The sequence below is a fragment of the Desmodus rotundus genome, chromosome 13 (genome assembly GCF_022682495.2).
Source record: "Desmodus rotundus isolate HL8 chromosome 13, HLdesRot8A.1, whole genome shotgun sequence".
NCBI lineage: Eukaryota > Metazoa > Chordata > Mammalia > Chiroptera > Phyllostomidae > Desmodus > Desmodus rotundus.
In genome coordinates this window covers 86,461,578-86,484,501 of record NC_071399.1, presented here as the reverse complement: position 1 = coordinate 86,484,501, position 22,924 = coordinate 86,461,578, and the positions used below count along the sequence as shown (strand labels likewise).

The 22,924-nt window shown below is 42.8% G+C and overlaps 1 protein-coding gene across 1 annotated transcript in view; it reads left to right on the top strand.

Moving 5' to 3' along the window:
* ABCC4 (ATP binding cassette subfamily C member 4 (PEL blood group)) overlaps positions 1-21,957 on the top strand; it is a 215,936-nt gene extending 193,979 nt beyond the window's left edge. Inside the window, exons 30-31 of the mRNA XM_053916440.2 lie at positions 7,396-7,530; positions 20,214-21,957. Of these exons, the coding sequence (XP_053772415.1) occupies positions 7,396-7,530; positions 20,214-20,321 (243 nt within the window). The 3' untranslated portion in view covers positions 20,322-21,957. The remainder of the gene's footprint in view (positions 1-7,395; positions 7,531-20,213) is intronic.
* The last annotated feature ends 967 nt before the right edge of the window (positions 21,958-22,924 follow it).

Genomic DNA, 22,924 nt, shown 5'->3' with positions numbered 1-22,924 from the left:
TGTTGTGACATTTCAGTCACTGTCGGGCTTTAGACACGGTGGCAGAAAGATGGCTTCATCTCCAGCTCAGCTGGGGGGTCTCTTCAAATTAAATCTCTGCTCTTAAATGTACCCTATAGATTTGTTTGTTTGTTTTTAGTATTACAATATTGATGGTAGCAGCTTCCTTTTATTATTTGGTACGTAGAAATACCGTCTGTGGAATGTGTGGTCAGTTAGGGAAGCAGCAAGGAAGAGCAGAATTTGGCAGACTTCTTTGCTGGTCACTCCTAAAACTTATCCATCAGAACTGGACCCACAGACTCTTAACCTGTCAGACTCTGCTGAGTGCTGATTGGCTTTATTGCTGTTATCAAGATACGTCCATTTGTTTAATACTGGGCTTACCAGTATCTCCCAGCGAATTTCAAGAGCCTTCCATCTTTCTGTCTTGATCAGTGTCTGTTCAAATCCTTAATGTGGTTTTACAAAATAATTTATAGCCTGGCCCCTTCCTACCTCTCCAGCCTTGTCCCACCTTCCTCTCTGTAGTTAAAAAATGGTTGTTCGTCTTTCGGTTCTCCAGCGGCACTGCTCACTCTCACTTTGGCCCTCTCTCTGCACCGCTTGTCGGTGGCTCAGACAGAGGTGCTAGCAGTGGAGAGGAGGAAGTGGTTGGCCTTGGGGTGGGTGACAAGGTAGAGCCAGGCTGACTGTGTGGTGGACCGAATGTGGGTGAGGCAAGCAAGAGAATCAGTGGTGGTTTTTAGGTGCAGGGCCAACGGGTCAGAATGAGGGAAAAGTCGATTTGGAGACAGGACGTGCAAGGGCTCTCTCTAGAGCCCGTGACCTTCATGATGACCGATCGTGGTTTCTGTGGTGGCCCTTGCATTTCACCATGCAGCTCCCCCTGCCACCCCCGCCTCCAGTGGGGGAAGACCTTTAGTTTAGGACTGTCTGACCACGAGGCCCTCAGTGATGTCACGGGTTGTGTGGGGGGTGGGGAGGTCCCACCAAGAGATGTCAATGTGGCCACTTATTTGCACTTTGCTCAAAGCTGGTTCCTGTGGCTGACTCCTTTGTAGAGGACAACAGGATTAGACCTTGGGGGACTTGAGACATCCATTCCCTAGCTTCAGAGTTGAGGGACTGTCCCCTCTGCCACGTTCACCCCAGGTGTAAACCCTCTGCTTCATTCTAGAGCTGCTGAGTACCAATCGGCGCTCAGTAGGGTAAAGCACCATGAATAATGTTCTTTCTGGAACCTCTGATTTTTGAAGCAATTTGTTTTTCTTGTTTTCTTTAGAAATACTTATTTCCTTTCCAGGAAACAAGCGATCTGTCTCTTCTGTTATTTTGAAAAGTTTAAGGACATAAAGACAAGTCAATCGACTGCAAACCCTAATGCTTCAGAGGGCGGGTGGCCAGCCCGGGAGTGGCTGGGGAAGTGACAGATGCTAATGAAGGGCATAACCAACAGTGTTGTCATCATAAAGTCGTGTAACTGCAAGTGCTTAAGGTGTCATAATTACATTTCGTTGCCCTCGTGAATACTTCGGCACAAAGACGGATGGATATGGTTTTGTTTACTGTAACTAAATCAAACAAAAGCCTTGTTGGGAAACAACTGTGACCTAATTAATAGCTTTGTTTATGTGTTGGCTCTCCAAAGGGATTTACTCAGTTTTGGTTCATTAAGCGTCATTAGTGTATTAGGCTTAGAATTCTATTTTACAAAGATGTTCTCTTAACTTTAACTTTATTAAACATGATGCAGTTGTAATGACAGCTAATTTAATCTCCCTCATTTGCTCAGTTGCCACAAAACAGTGGAGCAAGACAGACACATGAGAAATCCTCTTTCTCCTAGTACTCAGCACTCTGTCTGCATTAAAGAGAGCCTCTTTGCTGTCGCTTTTAGGGTTAGCTGGTCGCTTGTGACCTGTTTCCAGCCAAGGGCACAGCTTTCTCCCCCAGTCCCCATACACTCCATACGACAGCCCGGGGTTCTCCCTGGTAGTGTGAGCAAAAGAAGCCCGTGCAAATCTGTAGCTGCGCTGCCAAAGGTGCTGCCCATGGTCAACATTTTCACTGTCAGAGTCAGCGAATTCTCTGGGAATGAATTCTGGAGAACCGAAACCGGGACTAAGAAACTCAGATGCCACCTCTTCTGCTTATAGGCCATCTTACGGTTTTATAATCTTTACCTCTCTCCCCAAACGCAAACCTCTTTTTTAGTTGTTTTCCCCGTGGAAATCAAAACTAGAAACTGTTTAACATACCCACCTGGAAAAGCACAAAAAAACCCCCTCAGAGCTAGTTAGAGTTTTACTGAAATTCTAATTTTCATCTTTCTGGCACTTTAATAAGCCGATGTGGCCACAGTAAGAATGTGGCAGAGGAGGAAAGCCCCTTTCAAGAAGGCCAAGAGATTTTATTCACGTTTTCAGAGAGAGCAAAATAACTCACGTGAACACAGCGCAGTCTGGGAGAAAAACTACTTTACAGGGCGGGGTGGGGCTTGCAGGTGCTAGCAGGAGCGTTGGGGGAGCCGCTGTGGGGGTCGCTGTGACCTCATCAGCATCCTCCTCAGGTGAGAAGAGTGACTTCCATGTCCAGACCTAAGAAAGGATGTTAGGTAAAACTTGCCACACTATTTGCCACCAAGAAAATCACAGGCACCTCTTTTACCAACTAAGGGACTCAGCTTGCAAGTAACCATTGCTGTGCCCCTTCGTCTCTGGCAGCCAGAAGCAGGCCTCCGAAACCCAGGTCCTACCCCGCCCCACTCTGCCTGGTGCCCAGTGGGATCTCCCTTAATTGCGGGTCCCCGTGTGGAAAGCTGTTCCGGGCACCTCTTTCCCATCGTCAGGCGCTTCCTCCACCCTGCACTGCCCTCCACCTCTCCCAGCAGCCGCCCCACTATCACTGAGGGCATCCTGCCAATTAAAATGGATTAAACTGTTTTGCAATGGGTCCATTTAATTTCTATATCTAGGACAGCTGCTTGGAATATTTGCAGATACACAGGCCCGATAAACACATCTTCATTCAGCTTATGTAACTCACTGACTCATCCACCATAATGTGTTTTTCCTTAACCTACTAGAGAGCAGCAAGCAGTTTGGGGTTGGTGTTCCTGGAGAGATCCTGGGGCCGAGGGATGGCTACCATACCAACACGCGTGTGTGGTTTAGTCTGTAGTTTCACTCGGGTTACTGGAAGACTGGAGACAACAGTGGGAGATTTCAGGAGCCTTTTCTCATAGGCAGAAAGGAGGTGAAAATAAAAATTCAAAGTTATACCTCTTTATCTGTACAAAAAGGAAATTGATAGTTGCGTTATGCTTGCTTGTTCTGAAAGGTCTCGAGTCTTTGCTCAAACCAGCAATCGCAAAGACGAAGTGGGTAGAGTGCTGTTCCTGGCCTTTTTTCAGCCGCACCCAGGGCAGCTCCCCTAGCTCCTGCAGTTAGCCTCCACAGCGCTGACTTCTCTCCTTTCTCTTTCCCGATGACTTGATATAAAGGAGTCTCATTCTCCATCCTCCACCCTCATCTGTCTCTCCATCACTTTTCCTTTCCCGCTTGCCCATGGCCATCAATCTGAGGCATGTGGTCCTCCAAGTCTGTATCCCTCGCCCTGTAATTCCTATATGGTGCTGCTTTAGACAGCCACACTATTTCCATCCTTGACCTTGCCCTGTATTCTTGCCAAACGACACCACTGAGCAGTCACCCCGTCATGCCCTAAATTTGGTTTGCTTTGTATGTAACTTTCAGCCAGCATGCATGGGGTGCCTGTTGCTCGTCACGTATAATGCCAGGACCCGGAGATGCCACTGTGAACAAGGAAAACCACATAACCCTGCCCTTAAGGCGTCTGTTGGTCATGTCCAGCCCTCTTGGCCCACATTGTTCCCTGTGTCTGAAACAACCACCATCCACCCACCCCACTTTCTGTGTGTTCAAGTCTCTCCATCCTTCACAGCCCAGTTCCCTGCTCTCCTTCCTGAAGCTCGTTCTCAGAACTGGCTTCTGAGACCAGCTCTGGCCAGAAGTCGTTTCTTCTGTGGCTTACCTTCTTCCTGTGCTTTTTTCCTTGCACTATGGACACTTGAGGGTTTTTTTTCCTCTCTTCCTTCAGTATAGTCTCCCTAAAGGCAGGGGCTGTGACTTACCCATCCTGCCCCTTCCACAGCAAGCTAGCTTAATGACACAAATGCAGCTAAGTATGCAGTAAATGTTTGCCAAATAAATTCAGGAATTAATGGAAGTTTACTTAAATTTTCCTTAAATGTGTTTGGCCATATGGTACTTGCTCTTGATGAATCCTGATAGTTTAATAAAATCCATTTTCTTTTTCTGTGAGTATATACCAGGCACACAGTAAATTATCTGAGTCCGGAGTATAATAAAATTGTAGTGGAAAGCAGATAGGGGAAATGCTTGTTTATAGGCATATTTTCTTAAATTATGCAAAGTTAATATAAGATAGTATCCATATGGAAAGGTATCTGAGAAAATTGAATGTTAAAATTCTCATCTCCCTTATTGTACTTCTGATACTAAAAATAAATACATGTTTTACTTTTGATAATACACAGTGTCTTTCTCCGGGTACTCACGTGGAAAAGAAAGTATACAGGTTCAGACCTGGGTTCGAGTCCCAGCTCGGCCAACTGCTGATCGTGCAGCCTTGGCCATTGATTTAACTTAACAACACCTCAGCCTTCGTCTGTAGCTGTGAGCTTTTGTCTTGCTCATCTTTGAGTCTCCCGTTCCTAAAACTGTGCCCTGGTATTATGGACTCGCTTAATACTTCCTAGATGGGTGGAAGGGAGGGGGGAGAGAGGGAAGGAGGGAGGGAGACAAGAAGGAAAGAAGGAAGTGAGGGAGAAAGGAGATTTTGTGTTGTCTGCTCTATTTTGAGAATTAACAGTGATGACTGTAAAGCATGTGGCACAGTGCACGCTCAACCCATATCTGTTTTTATTTTCCTTTTCACACTCGCAGCTGTTTTCACAACGGGTGATTTTACTGGTCTTAAGGTAGCCACGCTCTTTGTTATGTTGCGCATATACGCCAGAGCTTTTCACCCCGCAGATCTTGTGAACTCCTCCATTTGGGGCTATACTAAAGCAGTTCATGTTTAAGATACAGTATTTTGTTTTAATGCATATCACAAGAGTATTAGAGAGGCATATTTGCGTTACATTTTTAAAGCATTTCTTAGAGAAGTTAAAATTTAACCACCAAGCCTATAACAAATCTCCACCGTTCTGTGTCCCGCTGCAAAATTGAAAACTCCTCTCATGGAATATAACACATGGCCATTAAATTGCTGACATGTATAAGGCTCCAAAGATTTTGACCAAAATGATCTTCCTATCATTTTTGTGGTTAATCCTACTGCTTTCATTCATTTTTCTCTGGTTCTGCCGTTTTGCATAGTGGCCAGTGCTGAGGGGGTCTCAGAAGCATCCCTGTGTTTTTGGACAATATGCAAGGAAATGGAAAGATTTGCTGTTCACTCAAATTTGATTACACAGGAAGTCGGACAAGGAGAAAATATCAGTAATACCTCCATTAAAAATTATGTGAAGTCTTTATAGACAGAGAACTCATTTTCCACTAATGGTGTGTGTGTGAAGTGGTGATTTTTTTTAAGTTCACTTGTTGCTTTTGCAGAATGTAAAGTTTTTTCATTGTATGAAGTAATTCAGTTCACTTATTTACTGAGCCTTTAGCATGAGAGAGACGTGTATTTTAAAACTGCATTTTTTTCCTTCCACATCAGGAGGAGTGGTTATTCTCTATAATGCTATGCTTAAGTAAATTACACATTCAGGGAATCTAAATTGTCATGCCAAATTATAGGACATTTTAATTATTATGTGGATGTGACAGATTCAATTATTCCTGAACTCTTTTGAGAGAGCTGCCCTTAGCAGTGATTCCCAGTAGTAAACAAAAGAGTAACAGGAAAATGCCCTTTCTAAGAGACTTAATAAATGTTTCCCATGAAATACCACAGTACAGCCCTGACCGGTGTGGCTCAGTTGGTTCAGCATCATCCCACAAAGCAAAGGTCGCAGGTTCGATTCCTGGTCAGGGCACGTGCCTGGGCTGTGGGCTTGGTCCGAGGTCAGGGCACAGGGCATGTACCAGAGACAGTCAATTGATGTTTCTCTCCCTCTCTCCCTCCCTTGCCTTCTCTCTAAAAGTAAATAAATGAATACCATTTTTTTTAAAAGAAAAAATACCATGGAACAGAATTAACTCTAATTCCTCAATGTGGAAAAACAGTCTGTGTCCTGCTTCGATTTTCAGCATATTCTCTTAAGATAAATTCACTCTAAATGCGGCCTAAATGAAGAGCTAAGTGCCACTTCCCATCAGAACCGCTTTCCTACACACCTCATCGGAGCCACTTGTTTCAAACTCTTTTTTTCCCCTCTCTGAAGCCATTAACCAAGACTCTAATAAGTAGAAATGCAGAGTGAAGAGCCCCTTCTTCTCCCTTTCAGTTTCCAGTGGGCACAGCAATGAGCGATAGAACGGCTGGAAGGCGGCAGCTGTTCTGCCCGCTCCAAAGGGGGACAGAGAAGCAGGGAAAGACAAGTGTGGAAAGAGGTAGTTGGGTCCTTGGCCTTTTGGACGGGGCTGCCCCTGCACGTGGCGTGGGCCGTGATCATTGGAATTTGGAGCTTGGTTTCTCAACTGCTTCTTTAGTCTTATCCAAAGAGAAAATTGGATTTCTAGAGAGTTCTCCTGTGCAGGCCATCATGCTGAAGCTGCTTAGGTAGCAGCTCTTTGGCCAGCCTTTCACTCTCAGAATAATAAACTGCAACCAGAGCCGCCTTCCAGATGCACCTTCATCTTGGTGGCAAGGGACTCCAGAGCGGTTTTTTTCTCCAAATACTGCTCAGATTCCATCAAGCCAGCTCGGCAATTAGTTTGCTGCTAGGTCACCACCACCTGGTTTGTATGACATCGCCCTACTTTTCAGATAAATGGAGTTTGATTTTCTTAAATCAAGAAACTTCCCAACTCTGAATATACGAAGGAATAGCCCTCAAACCTCAGAGTCTGAGAGCTAAATGCACCAACTAATGAAAACAACCCCAAATGCCATTGGCAGAGTATAAAAATGCCACAGGACTGCTGAGTGCCCATAATCATAGTCTAAAACCCTCAGTTTCTCCCTTTCCTATAACATTATAATAATAAAAGGTCGGGTTAGGCCTTTGTCTGCCTAGTAAAACAGGGTAATCAAACCATTTAAACACCTGCCAGGCCTACCACCCAAACAGGTCCTCTCTTCTCCCCCTCCTGCCCCTTTCCGAAATATTGTCTGAGTTATAATATGTTACTGCAAAACATTGTGTGCTAATGGGTTCTTTCTGCTGATGAACAGGTTTTGGATTCAGGAAGACTGAAAGAATATGATGAGCCCTATGTTTTGCTGCAGAATAAAGAGAGCCTATTTTACAAGATGGTGCAACAACTGGGCAAGGCAGAAGCTGCTGCCCTCACCGAAACAGCTAAACAGGTGAGTGCCCCGCGGGGAGCTGTAATTAGAGTCCGTCTCCAGGGATGCCTCCTCTCAATCTGGCACCGCGGGCTACGGTAACAAGCACTCTGTGCCCTTTTCAATTATACGGCTCCAGAGACACAGCTTCATGGCTCAGTCTTAACAACACGTCCCAGGCTGAAGTCAGGTCTGCTGAGCATCGGCAGACGCAGTGGGGCGGGGGTATAGGGTGTGTGCATGCTCACGTGTGCCTGAGAGACAGATTTCGGGTTGCACTTTTCATACCTTTGGATGCTTTGGGTTCAGAGTCTCACACTGCACAGAACACTCCCATTTTACAGACCTGCTGCATTTCTTTTGAATTGGTGCTTGGTGCATTTGAGATGCAAATGCTATCGAGATACATCTGGGAAATTGGAGAGTTTTGGGGACAAAAATGCGGACTATTGTTTGTGAGGTCCAGAAAGATCTACCAGGGAAGTGGTAGGCATGCTCTAATCATTGACAGTATTAACCGGAAATGGAGAAGAGCAGAGATACTCAGTGTCCACGTTGAGCAATTACAACGGTGAGCAAGGAGGGCGAGGCCCTACCATGTGAGTGCCACGCACTAGGGAGAGGTCCTGCTATCGTTGTGCCTGTTTGAGAGGCTGAGACTGCGAGAGGGGAAGGAAGTCACCCAGGGTTTCGTAGCTCCCTGAATCTTTGGCAGAACTGGAGTTAAACCCTAGGTTTAGGGATGACGAGGTCCATGTTCTGAACTTTTCCCGAGTACTTACATGGTGTGGGGGTACAGGGAAGCTACGCTTGGATGACCATTTTTAATTCCTGACATTCACACAGAGCCTTCATTTACTACATCATCTCCCAGTCAAAGCTTCCGTCCTCAGGCCTGATGGATCCTTTGGGATCCCCCAAATAATCTAGTCAAAAAACAGCCAGGAATCTCACAAACCCTTTTGTTCTTTGTCATCGGACATTTTACATCAAAGAGGTGTTGTATCCCCACCTAAGTGTCAGAGTCTCCCTTTAAAAATTTTGTTATATGTTACCAAGGTGTTAAGTAATGAGGAAAGTTCATAGAATTTTAGGTAGGCCCAGATAATAATAGTTTAGCGTCTTATTTTACAGATGAGAAAGCTAAGGCCCCTTAGAAGGAAGGTGGCGCTACACACACACACACACACACACACACACACACACTAGTGCTACATATAGTATATATAGTAAATATATATACTAGTGCTACACTGGTTTGTATTAAACACAGAATTATCAATAGAAATCTGTTTTTCGGTGAATATTTTCATTCAAGTGTAACATACGTACAGAAAAGCACACAGGTCACGGCATTAGGAATCTCGTGATTCCTGGTCCAGTAATCTTAGACCTAAGTGAATAGTACTAATGGTAAATTACATTTGTGTCGTTCTTGACAATCTCTTTCACGTGGTTCTCACACGTGGGATTTCACTTCATCCTCGCAGTGGTTCTCTCTTATCCCACTTCATGGGTGAGGAGATCGGATCACAGCACCAGCCAGTGGAGAGGAGCAGGCAGTGGCTGCTGCCCCAGGTTCTGCGTGCCATGGCCAGTTTGAAAAGGCTGCTCCTTGTGTCTCATGGTGTCCCTCAAGTTCCCACGGTGGTGGATCATGACTCTTGGATTTCGGTCCTATGGTGGCTCAGGTCACCCCTACGAGATGTTCATCCCGGTTGAATACCTTCTTGGCATTCTTTCTGTACATGCTCGGTCCTCTTGGGAGACAAACTGCCAGGCTGTCAACTGAATGAGCAAGTGTCAGCTAGCAATGCATCATTCCAGACTAATCCAAGGGGATTGTTAGCTAAATCAGCAAGCTTTTCACTCTAATAGATTAGAATTCATTCATTTGAAAAGAAAACTGAACACCTGGGAAAAGTTACTTTGAAGTCACGTTTTCTGGACCATATAAGTGCTCCTGTGAAAATGGTGTGGATGCTGAATCACTCACGATCATGACATTGTAGAGAAAGCACTTTTTGGAGACATAACGTGGAAGGGTATGTCAGTCTGCCAGGGCTACAATAGCGAAGTGCCACGGGATAAATTGATTAAACAACAGAAATTTATTTCCTCACTGGTCTGGAAGCCAGAGGCTGCTCTCCCTGGCTTATTGATGGCTGGCTCTCTCCGTGTCTTACATGGTTTTTCCTCTCCACGTGTCTGTGTCCTAACCTCCTTCTCTTATAAGGACACCTGTCAGGTTAGATTAGGGCCCACCGGCATGACCGCGTTTTAACCTAACGAACCCTTTCTCCAAATACAGTTACATTCGAGGTATTGGAGGGTCGGGACATCCACATGTTCATTTTGAGGGGATACAGTTCAGCCCGTAACAGAGGATGAAGACCTGTCATTCACTCTCTTTCCTGAGGAAGCACACCTGCACTGAGGTTTCTGAAGACCCTTTGTTCCCAGCGTGTGGCAGAGATGCTGTTTTATCTCTTCGTGACATTACCAGATGCGACCCCAAAGTTACAAAATCCCGAGGACCTAGATTCTAGGCACCTAAACCAGTTGGAATAGTGAAAGGGGCACTCACTCAGTAGCCAGATGGGCTGATAAGTCACCCAGCGTCTCTGCCCTCAGCAGCCCTGCTTCTTCACACTATTCTTACCAGGATCGGACAAGAGAGGGCACACTCGAGTGCTTCCAAGAAGATGGAGCATTTCCCAAATGTAAAAGAAGGCTACCTGTCGATGAGAAAAGTTGTATTTTTTTTAAGGCTGTGCATTGAATTCTTTCCCCTCTGCAATCACAAAAGAAGAATCCAAAGTTCTTCTAAGTAGCTTTACAGACTCTAAATGGTTGACATTTGTGTATAATGACTAGCCTGTTAACAAATAGTGCATTGAATGCTACACAATCCAAAATCTTTACTTTTTAATTAGTTTTTAAAAATAAGTCACCCTGCCGCTGCCGTCGTCATGGCACCTGCCCAGAACGGAGCCGCGGCAGCACCAGTGGTGTTTCTCCGCGCACGTGGGGACACTCTGGCTTTGAAGTGCACGTGATGTGCTATTCTCTGCTTTTTTGGATTTAATATTAGATGTCAGGTCATACCCATGCATATAGTTATCTCATTCATTTCCATGGCTACTCAGTACCGTACTTTGCCAGGTGTAATGCACACCCACGTTTTTGGCCCAAACTTTCAGGGAAAAAAATCTTCTGTTTTAAATTTTTAACTCAATTTTGTGTGCATTTATTTACATTTACATACTTGTTTTTTGTATTATAAAGGAATTAGCATTTATTTTTGAACATATTATGGTATAAGAACTTTTGTGTAATCAATAATCACAAAACATAAGAACACATACAAAGTATTTCAGGTACTAGCCATGTATAATGCACATCCTTATTCTTCCCTCAAAAAATTTGGGCACAACAAGCCTCATCAAGAAGTCTCATCAGGAAAAAAAGAGAACAGACCCAAATAAACACAATCAGAAATGAAAGAGGAGAGATTACAACTGATACCACAGAAATACAAAGGACTGTAAGGAATTACTACAAAGAACTATATGCCAAGAAATTTGAAACACAGATGAAATGGACAAATTTCTAGAAAAATATAATCTTCCAAAACTGAATGAAGAAGAAGCAGAAAGCCTGAACAGACCAATAACAGCTGATGAAATTGAAACATTAATCAAAATCTTCTAACACACAAAAGCCCTGGACCAGATGGTTTCACAGGAGAATTTTACAAAGCATTTAAGTGAGAGCTAACCCTCATCCTTTGCAGATTATTCCAAAAAATTCAAGAAGATGGAAGACTCCCAAAATCTTTTTATGAAGCCAGCATCATCCTAATCCCAACACCAAATAAAAACATAACAAAGAAAGAAAACTTCAGGCCAATATCGCTGATGAACATAGATGCAAAAATCCTCAACAAAATATTGGCAAACCGCATCCAGCAGTATGTTAAAAAGATCATATACCATGATCAAGTGGGATTCATCCCAGGGATGCAAGGATGGTACAATATTTGCAAGTCAATAAAATTAATGCACCACATAAAAAAGACAAAAATCACATGATCATATCAACAGATTTGGAAAAAGCATTTATTTGATAAGGTACAGCACCCATTTATGATAAAAAACACTTAGCAAAGTGGGAATAGAGGGAACATCCCTCAACATAATAAAGGCCGCATATGAGAGACCTACAGCCAACATCATACTCAATGGGCAAAAATTTAGAGCTTTCCCACTAAGATAAGGAAAAGACAAGGAAGCACTCTTTCACCACTCCTCTTCAACATAGTATTGGAAGTCCTAGCCACAGCAATCAGACAAGAAAAGGAAATGAAAGGCATCCAAATTAGAAAGGAGGAAGTAAAACTGTCATTGTTTGCAGATGACATGATAGTGTACATAGAAAATCCTATAGACTCTACCAAAAAACTACTTGACCTAATAAATGAATTTGGCAAAACAGCCGGATACAAAGTCAATACTCAGAAATCAAAGGCATTTTTGTACACCAACAATAAAATATCAGAAGTAGAAATCAGGAAAAAAATCCCATTTCATATGGCAATAAGAAAAATAAAGTACCTAGGAATAAACCTAACCAAGGAGGCTAAAGACCTGTACTCAGAAAACTACACAACACTGAAGAAAGAAATTAAGGAAGACACAAATGGAAGCATGTACCACGCTCATGGATTGGAAGAATTATCATCAAAATGGCCATACTATCCAAAGCGATTTATAGATTCAATGCAATTCCTATTAAAGTACCAACGACATATTTCACAGATATAGAACAGACATTTCAGAAATTTATATGGAACCATAAACAACCCCGAATAGCTGCAGCAATTTTGAGAAAGAAGAATAAAGCAGGAGGGATCACAATACCTAATATCAAAATGTATTACAAGGCCACTGTAATCAAAACAGCCTGGTACTGGCATAAAAACAGACACATAGACCAATGGAACAGAACAGAGAGCCCAGAAATAAACCCAAGTCTCTATGGTCAATATTTGACAAAGGGGGAAGAAGAATAAAATGGAGTAAAAATAGCCTCTTCAACAAATGGCGTTGGGAGAGCTGGACAGCTACATGCAAAAAAATGAAATTTGACCACCTACTTACACCATACACAAAAATAAATTCAAGGTGGATGAAAGACTTAAATATAAGTTGTGACACCATGAAAGTCCTAGAGGAAAACATCGGCAGGAAAATCTCAGACATTCCACATGGCAACATCTTCACTGATATGTCCCCTAAATCAAAGGACATAAAGGAAAGAATAAACAAATGGGACCTCATCAAATTAAAAGGCTTCTGCATGGCTAAAGAAAACAGCATTGAAATGAAAAGAGAACCAACTATAGGGGAAAACATATTTGCCAATGATACCTTGGACAAGGGTTTGATCTCCAAAATTTATACAGAACTCATACAACTCCACTCCAGGAAGACAAACAACCCAATTAAAAAATGGGCAAAAGACTTGAACAGACACTTCTCCAAGGAAGACATATAGAGGACCCAGAGACATATGAAAAGATGCTCAGCATCAGTAGCCATCGGAGAGATGCAAATTAAAACCACAATGAGATACCACCTCACACCAGTCAGAATGGCCATCATAAACAAATCAACAAACAAGTGTTGTAGAGGACATGGAGAAAAGGGAACCCTAGTGCACTGTTGGTGGGAATGCAGACTGGTGCAGCCACTGTGGAAAACAGTATGGAATTTCCTCAGAAAACTAAAAATGGAACTTCCCTTTGACCCAGCAATTCTGCTACTGGGATTATACCCTAAGAACCCTGAAACACCAATCCAAAAGAGCCTATGCACCCCAATGTTCATAGCAGCACACTTTACAATAGCCAAGTACTGGAAGCAACCTAAGTGCCCATCAGTAAATGAGTGGATCAAAAAACTATGGTACATTTACACAATGGAATTCTGTGCATCAGAGAGAAAGAAGGAGCTTATACCCTTTGCAACAGCATGGGTAGAACTGGAGAGCATTATGCTAAGTGACATAAGCCAGGTGATGAGGGACCAGTACCATATGATCTCACCTTTAACTGGTAACATAATTAACATAAGAAAAAAGCAAATAAAATATAGTCAGAGACATTGAAATTAAGAGCAATCTAACAATAGCCAGAGGGGAGGGGGGAGGGGACAGTTGGGGGAAAGGATTTTCAGGAACTACTATAAAGGACACATGGACAAAACCAAGGGGGAGGGTGGAAGCAAGGGAGGGAGGGAGGATTGGTTGGGGTGTGGGGGAGTGGTGGGGAGAAAATACAGACAACTAATTCAACAACAATAAAGTAATTTTTAAAAATTTGGGCAAAAAAGTACATACCACACATGGCAAAATATGGTGTTTATGCTTTCTCCTTCCCTACTCCCCATTTTTTCCTTCTAATTAACTCTTAAGAGTTTTATGTTTTTTCCCTGAAGGAGCTCTCAAATTTACTTGATTTTGTATTCTATTTTATGGTTTATTAATTCTGGGTATCTTTATCCATTCTTTCCTTCTGTGGTTTATTTTATTGTCATTTACTTCTTGAATGCATTTGCTTTTATTTTTTGCTTTTCTTGTTTACTTATATAAATATCTCAAGGCTATAAACTGTTCTTTGAATATTGTTCCAGTTATATCTTACAGGTTCTGGTGTATAGTGCTTTTGTCATAGTTAAGTTTTTATATAGAGATTCTGCAACTTGGTTTTGATTTCTTCTTTGGCCCAAGAATTATTTGAGAAGGAGGTCTTTAAAGTTTTCTGGTGAATAAGGGCTTTTATGTTTATTTTCTGTTTTCCTCATTAGTGTTGACTTTCATTGCCTTGTGATCAAAAAAAATGTTGTCTGTACTATTTCCATTCAGAAACAGTATGTATAATATTAATACTTCTTGTGTCCTCATATGTAAGCAATTTTTGTGAATATTCCTTGGACATTTAAAAAGAGGAACTACTGTCTGTTTAGGGAAGAGAGTTTAATAGCTTTAATTAGATCTACTTAATGCATGGTTGCCTCTCACGCACCCTCTACTGGGGACCTGGCCCACAACCCAGGCGTGTGCCCTAGACTAGGAACTGAACTGGTGACACTTTGCTTCACAGGACAGCAATCAATCCACTGGGCCACACCAGCCAGGGCTCACTATGAATTCTATTTTCTACTTAAAAAAATTTTTTTCTACTATTTTAAAGTGCCCTTCTTTGATTCATTTAATGCTCCTGGCCCTGAGTCCAAGCTGGTTTAAAATGAAAACTGAGTCTTCTGCTGTCACTTTCTTTCATTTTCCAGGAATGTCTTTGATTAAAGATATCAAACTGTAGATGTATCTTCTGTGAACGGCATGTCGTTAGGCCTAGTTCTGAGACTTAATCTTAGCCTCTTTTTAAACAGATGAGTTTAGTCCATTTACATTTATTGAGATTACAGGTATGTTCTTTGTTCTATCAAGCTTATTATGCGTTCAGTTTTTAGTGGGTTTTTTTAAGCTTTAAATTTGTGGCCTGTGATTTTGGGTTTTTTGCATATTGCTTTATGTATGTTTTTTCATGTCTTTTAGGAATACTTTATTTCTTTCTTATTATTGGACTCCCCTGACAAACAATGACAACATATCTTCCCTCTCTTTGTTTTACCACCAAGTTTTAGTTGTTTAGTTTTCTTCTATTCACCTTCAAGTCTTTAAAAATACTTGAATCTCTATTATTTTACTTGTTTTAAATACGAATTTCTCCATCTCTTGGCTGGCTGAACTTTGGGTCGTGATCCGTCAGTGGGGCTGTCAGATCCATTTAGTCAGCCGTGACCAGGGTGGTTTAAGAAATGAAACAGGAAAGAATGGACTGGGAGAAAAATAACAATGTATCTTTCATAGTAACAGTAAATGTTTTGTGAAACTCCCCTCAGTACAGATAAGTACAGATATAGATAGTGAATTTGCACTGAATCTTAGTGTAAAGTGGAATATAGTTGGCATTGTGGTGGCAGTAAATGTAAAAGGTTGAAAATCAGTGCACTTTACCATCTTAAAGGAGGGTTCGTTGGAGTTGGAATCCTTGGCAGAACATACACGTGAAATATATGTCTGTTACATTTCTCATTGAAATTCTCTGCTTACAAAATTCCGGGTCATCTTTGCTCCGAGGTCTTCCGGCATTGTTTAGCCATGTAAAGAAGTCTGTGGCCAACTTAGACATAATTTGATCTTTCCTAGAGTATCAGTGCACTTTTGGTCTCTAGAGTCAAGTCTTCTTTTACTTCTGGGAGTTTACTTGAATTATATCTTTGAACTTTTTATTTGATTCCCTTCTGTATCACATGTATGTTACCTGTCCTTTGTCTGTTTTAGAAAGCTATTTTCTCCCTGATCCTTTATTAATTTCCAGTTATTTTGCTTGCTTTCTCAATCCTCTCCTCCACGTTTCATTCTGTTCTTTTCCCCCCCAGTGGTGGCTAATCTCCTTTGTGCTGCCTTCAGTAGAACTTTCACTGCTTTGGCGTTCCCATTTTTCTCTTCCACTTCACCTTTGGCCTCTCTCAACTCATAGTTCATCATCTTCCGTTGCTGTGCGGAGTTTTCCCGTACTGCCAGATCTCAATTGTCCGCAGATTGGTTCTTCTACTGTATTTTCTTTGGTTATATTACGTATATTTTTTGTAATTTTCACCTGTTCAGTAAGTATTCATCTGTCATGAGCTTGTCTTGTTCCTTTTCCTCACATTTTATTTCTGTGTTTTACAGATCCCGTACTGCTTCTTTTGCATTATTATTATAAAAGGTCCTACTACTGACCTTTGAATTAAGTGAGTGTTTCCTAGACCATGTATTTGCAGGATACTTGTGGCTAGGGCATTATTTTAGACTAAGGAGTATTCTCTCTGCTCAACATGGAAGCTCCTTGTGATTCAGAAGAAGAATATGTGAGTGTGTGTGCCTATGAGCAAGAGAAAAATTGAGAATGTTGTACTCATTTAGCTGGCCCTCCTCTCTAACTGAAAAGACGGGCATTTGTGATGGTCATTGCATTTTAGGGTTTCTTTTCTCCTACGGCCTTACTAGCATGTATGCTTCAGGGAGAGGTGGCAGTTCTCTGTGATTCCTCATGGGCACACCTTTCTTGGAATTTGCCAGTTAGTTAGAGAGCTGTGCTATCCCATGATTGCCAAGGTCTGCTCCCATTGGTCCCCTCTCTCTGTCTCGTCGCAGCCCTGTGGGATCCCGCTGCATACGGCTGCTCTTCCAAATATTTTGCCATTTGGTATTTCAGGTGACTCCTGATTTCATCAAAGATGGGTTTCAAAAAAAAAAAAAAATCACAGTATCCTAGCTGTTTAGGGTGGTTTCTGAGAGGGTATGGGGAGAGAAAATCCATTTCCACTGTCTCAAAATCAAAAGGCCTCTCTAACTCTCCAATACTCTTTAACTTCAATAATATGTATGCCAACATGTACACCAACGTCAGCCCTGTTTTAAAGATTAGTTTGAGAGTTATTGGCACTGAACTTGGTCCATACAGTTCAGGGAGAATGAACTGACAGTCTTGAGTCAGAATTCAACCTCCCGAGTTACGCATTCCATATGATGTTAACAAAAACGCCCCCCATTATTGCCCTGCTGCATTTAATAAGCTCTGACTCCATGATGGTGGCTTTATTGACAATTTACACTTTACACACTCTGGATAGGTTCAGCCTATATTAGAGAAGTTATAATGAAACAAACCCAAGGGAAGGAGGGAAAGAGGGGCAAGAAACTGAACACTCACTGATCTAACGTCCTACTGGCCCTGAACTTGAACTTGTACATCATTGTCGCCTTTAATCTTCAAAGACCACTCTGAGTTGGCATTATCCCTTTTTGAAAAAAGGCAGAAGAGCCTCAGTCACTGCTCAGAGTCACCAGTCGGTGCTCCACTCCTCCCGTAATCTCTTAATTACCCTCCTGCCTCCTGGGTTGCCAGATTCGCTGCCTTAGACGTGTCCCCACTACAACTCTGGGGCTCTGCAGAGACAATGTCAAAAGATCCACCAAAGGGCCTCCCAGATGCTTTGTTCTCACCATCCAAGCAAGGCGATGCTGCTGCTTTCTGTGGGCTCAGGGGCCACTTTTCCGAGCAGCACCGTAGCCACACCCAGCACTTAACTTAGCCGCTTTTTGACTTGCAGTTTTTAGCGATTAATTACTTCCTGTGCGGTAAGTCATTGTCTCATTTCCCAGATGAGGCAGCTAGGATGGAGAGAGGTGAAGCGATCTTCCTGGGATCAGCAGCGAGTCCCTGAGAGCTGAGATCGGCCCCCTCCATAGGCGAGGCTGGTGCATAGGGACCCCGCAAGCGAGGGCTCAGACATGGCAGCTCCCTGCACAACCCGCACCATGAACAAGCCGCTGTCTGCACCTCTGCTGGCAGGCAGAGGGTGTTAAGAAACTTGGTGACAGATGAGAAAAGGAAAGGTCAAATAAGGGATTTTTTATACACCGGAAGCCCCTTTTCAGTGTTCAGTTTCGGGCACTGTGGGCCATGAGCTAAAACCATGTTAGTGAACAGCTGCTAATAATAACATATCCTTTATTGAATACATTACATTAAGAGAGTCGTGGGGAAAGGAATTGGCTTATTTGGGGAGAACTATCAAGCAGTAGAAAATGAAATGACTTTTCATCTGTCCTTTGGGCAATTTTTATTTATTTATTTATTTATTTATTTATGTATTTATTTAAGCCAAGCTCTGGCCCCTTTTACTGAAGAACAGTGCTGCAGGATGTCCTTCCCTCCCGTGTGCCCTGGTGTGCTGCTAGGGATGGCAGGGTCACCTGGGTTGATGACAGCAGTGCGCACACTCTGCAGTGTTACTGTCCACACGCTGTGCCCAGTTCGGCGGTGACGGACCCCAGGCTGGGCCAGCGCGGCCTGGTACTCTACCTCAGATGTCCTCAAGGCGGGACAGTGGTTGGCGAGGGTGACCCCTCTCTCCTTGCCGCATCTCGTCACCTTCAGGGTCGGCCTGCGCCCCAGCACACACTTTCCACTTTCTGTAACAAGTCGGAGCCTCCAGTCGGTCGACTCCAGTGACTCTTTTCTCTTCTTTGCAGCCACCAACTTCCTGCCGTAGGTCCCCCACCAAGAGCAGCTGCCAAGGTGGCCTGGGAGCGAGAAAGGCCTTCTGGCTGTTTGTAATTTCACCTTTCAAAATGTGTTTTTTTTTTTTGGAGTACATAAACTGCAATGACTCAAAATATGGCTATCTTTAAAACGTGGAGGAGGGAGATGATATAAATGAGCCCCCAACAGAGACTTTATTTTTAAATACGTGTTTTTTAATGGGAATAGCCTCAGGGTCCACCCAGTAGGGTCCCAGCATTATGGAAGGATTTCCTGTTTTTCTCCATAAGTGACAGTATATAGTGTTTCACACGCAGGGATGTTTTGGGAACAGCAAGTATGTAAGCAACGAGAGAAAGGGAGGGGACACTTCGTAGGAAGGTGGCTGTCTCAGCGCTTTTCGTTTTTGTGTGTGGAGGCCACTATCTCCATGATAACTGTGTTGACAGCACCCACAAATATATTTGGAGCCCAGTTTTCTAAAAGAGATCCGGAACCGTGTGCCGAAGGGACCCAGCTCGTGACACTTGTCAGCCTCAGATAGATGGCACATTTTCTGCTTTAAAGACTCACACAAAACTTTTCACATTCGTCTTTGAAAAAAAAAAATTACATTTGAAGGCCTTTTTCACCCAAACACATTTTGAGATAAGAGCTCCCAAGTCGTGACATTATTTCATTTTGTTATGCGCATCTGTCAAGGAACCGAGATACGATACAGCCACTAAAAACTGATGATTGCGGAACAGAGGAACTTGACAGCATTTCATTTCCTTTATGTCCTGATTATACATTTATCAGAAAGCCTGTATCTCTCCTACTTCAGCTAGAAATTGGTAGAATGCAGGAACTCAAAGGCCCCAGCAAAGAACCGTCCTATTATTTGGTATCATCTCCCATTTTTAGAGAAGTTGCTTGGTTGAGTCATTGTTAAAGCTTTTGCTTCTCTTTTCATTACTGCACCCACTGTCCCCAGATCACATTTCTATAGGCCCTGTAACTGCTCTGCCGCACAAATTAAACGCTGGGATATTTCATACATACACGCCGGCGTTTCAATACTTGTCCGTCAGAGTTTATAAAATACAGGGATTACAACCTGATATTAACATCCAAATCTATTGTGCTCATTTTGTGTGTGAAAATGAGAAACCCTTGTGCAGACGCTAGATTTCCCGTCCTCTTTGTCACCCTGTTTTTAATTTATCTCCAGGTTTTGAGGCAGTAAAATGACTCTGCTTATCCATTTAATGTAGTGATAAAACCTATCTGCGAATCAGAACGATCAGAACGAAAGTGGATCTACAGGTTGTCTGGCATTAAGCCCGGCCCCAGTGAGGGTTTTTAATGGGGCTACTTCCTTCATAGAATAAATGCATCCCTGTTTTTTGTTTTTGTTTTTTTTTTAATTGTGCTTCTATGAGTGATAGGAGCTTGCTTTACAGGAAGAAGTGGACATAGAAATGCATTGCCTTAGGGAGAAGGACTTCAAAACTTTAAGCATGTTCTTTTTATGCCTGTCTCTTTCTTTTTTTAATTACAGGTGTACTTCAAAAGGAATTACCCAGATATTACCCAGAATGGCCCTGTGGTTACGAACACGTCCAATGGACAGCCCTCAGCCTTCACTATTTTTGAGACAGCCCTGTGATGCTACCACGATGTCAAGCCTATTCTGAAGACATTTTTCCAATAGTTTTTGCACTGTCTGAACTACACTAAACTTTTTTTTTTTTTACACTAGCACCAAATACTTACGTGTACAAGATGTCAGTTTATTCGGATTTTTCCTCCAACTTCATCCAGTGGTTTCAAGCTCTGTCAGAGTTACTTATTATTTATATTTATATTTATATGTTATAGTATTTTTTTTTTCTTATCCAAATCAGAAGTGCAGGCCACCAATAAAAGCTTCCTACCAGGTTCCGTGCCTTAAGAGACTCAGGGCCAAATCTCATTTTGTGAAGTGCGAGACAACACTGGAAGAGATACCCCCCCCCCCCCACCAAAGTACATAGTACTTCCCAGTTCTATCAGGGATTCTGTTTCCTTGAAAACTGTGACGTCACCACGTTGTCTTACCACTTTCTTTAACATACCTAGGACCCGTTATTCACACACCCCCCCCCACAGGCCTCTGGCTCCAATAGCACAGATAAAACTAATAGGAAAAACAAAACATATGCTTCAGTATGAGTGGCATTGTAGTGGGGAGAGTATATTCTCCCCCCAAAAAAATGTATATCACTAAAATACAGAAAGGCAGTATTTAATTACATGTTCCAAAAGCAAAGGAAGAGAAAAGTAAAGCTTTCTCAAAACAGAAGCGCGTGTAGATGACGTCATAATGAAGGACACAGGTGTGGTCGCCGACCATCTTTGAATTTGACTTTGTGGTCGCCGTTGCAGTTTCAGACTCAGCGTGCCAATGTTGATGAGAAAAGGCAAACCGCCCACGGTGATTCCCGAACGGGTAGTACTACTCTTACTTGGGTTCTGCCGGCTGGCCTTCGGCTGACTGTAAACCTCGTGGTGCAGACTTCGCTGAACCTCCTTCTAAATTGACTGTAGTCACACCATGTGCTCTCGGGATGCATCCAGAAGGTTCCCGGGTATGAGCCTACCCGGGTTACGGTAGTCTCCTTTCGACCACAAGCAGCAGCTTGTTTAGGCCTTTCTGATTAGTAAATGAACAAGTCACACCACATCCCAGAGCCTTCTGTGCTCTCCTTGAACTGTGGGTCTTTAGTTTTTCTTGGTGGGGATGGCTATAGTATCTAGAGGTCAAGTTACTGAAGATTTGACTGGCATGGTTTGAAGTGGACTCTCATAACCTCTCAGAATAAGGTATAGCCACCCTCAAGTTGCGTATGTTAACCTCTATGCCTTCACAGAGCAGGTTTTTGGACTCTTCAACAGAAACAAATGTTTTATAGAATCAAGCCTTAAAACACACACACACACACACACACACAGACAGAGCTAACTACCAAAATACCTTGAGGGCGGGAGCTGCAGAACATTTTCTGTTTAGCAATATTATGGTCAATGTCTACTCCAGTGAAGCAGTCAGCTGTTGAATAGTCAAAGCTAGTATTTCAGGAGACTAGGACGACAGCGATGGTAACCATGAGGTTTGTTGAAACTGTGGACATATTGGAAATTTGTGTTTAGTTTGTTTTTAGAGGTTAAAGGCAGTTTAAAAATGTTTCTGTTTGATTTTTACTGTCATCATAGAGTTTTTAATGAACCAAAATCCCCTTGAAATAAACGACAGTTGTCATCTCCATGTAGAGTTCTGTGCTGCTGTTCTTAGCGGGATTGTCGGCTCGTGTCCCTGCTGGGTTGAAAGTCACTGAGTTTTCCCGAGATACCTTCCATGACTGACGGGTTCCCTTGATGCATTCAGGAGGCGGACCGAATGTTCTCAGCAGATAGGTTGTTTTCAGGCAGGTTAACATAGTTGCTATTGAAGCAAACCCAGTTGCACCACTTGCAGGAACAAGGAGAGAGTATTAGCTTATGCCCTATGCTTGAACAACTATTAAATTGTTGAGGTTTTTGTTTTTTGAAAGGTGGCTTTGTCCTAGACTAACAAGAATCATCTGTCGCTGCTCCATTTAAAACACTGCAGAACTGGGATCTCAAAGTATAGTCCCTGGACCAGCAGCTTTAGCATCACCTAGGAACTTGTTAGAAGTACTGATTCTTGTTTCTCACCCTTTACCTACTGAATAATAACCTCTGGGGGTGGGGACCAGTGATCTGTGTCTTAATAAGCCCAAAAGGGGTGATTCTGATGCAGACTGAAGTCTGAGAACCAGTACTTACAACCCAAGGAACTCCTAGCATTCATTAAAACACAGAAAGCCCGGTTAGAAAAATAAAGTCAGACTTGAATAGGTATTTCACAAAAGAGAATATCCAAATGGCCAATAACTGGAAAAGTGCTTACTCTTGAGGAAAATGCAAATTAAAACCACAATGAGATACCACTAGACAACCACTAGAATGGCTGAGCATACCAGTCAGGGGCCAATGGAGCAGGGGGGACTCTCAGGCACTACTGTCCTGCAAGTGGTCAAGGCCAGGCAGATTCACACAGGACTCGAACAGACGAATAAAATTTGCGGAGCCGTCAGGATATCTGCAATGACTTAATTCTGGGGTGGGGAAAGACACACGCTGCAAGCCACAAGTCACGCCGCAGGAAGTCCCAACTGCCTTATGTACTAAATGCATACAAAGCCAGCA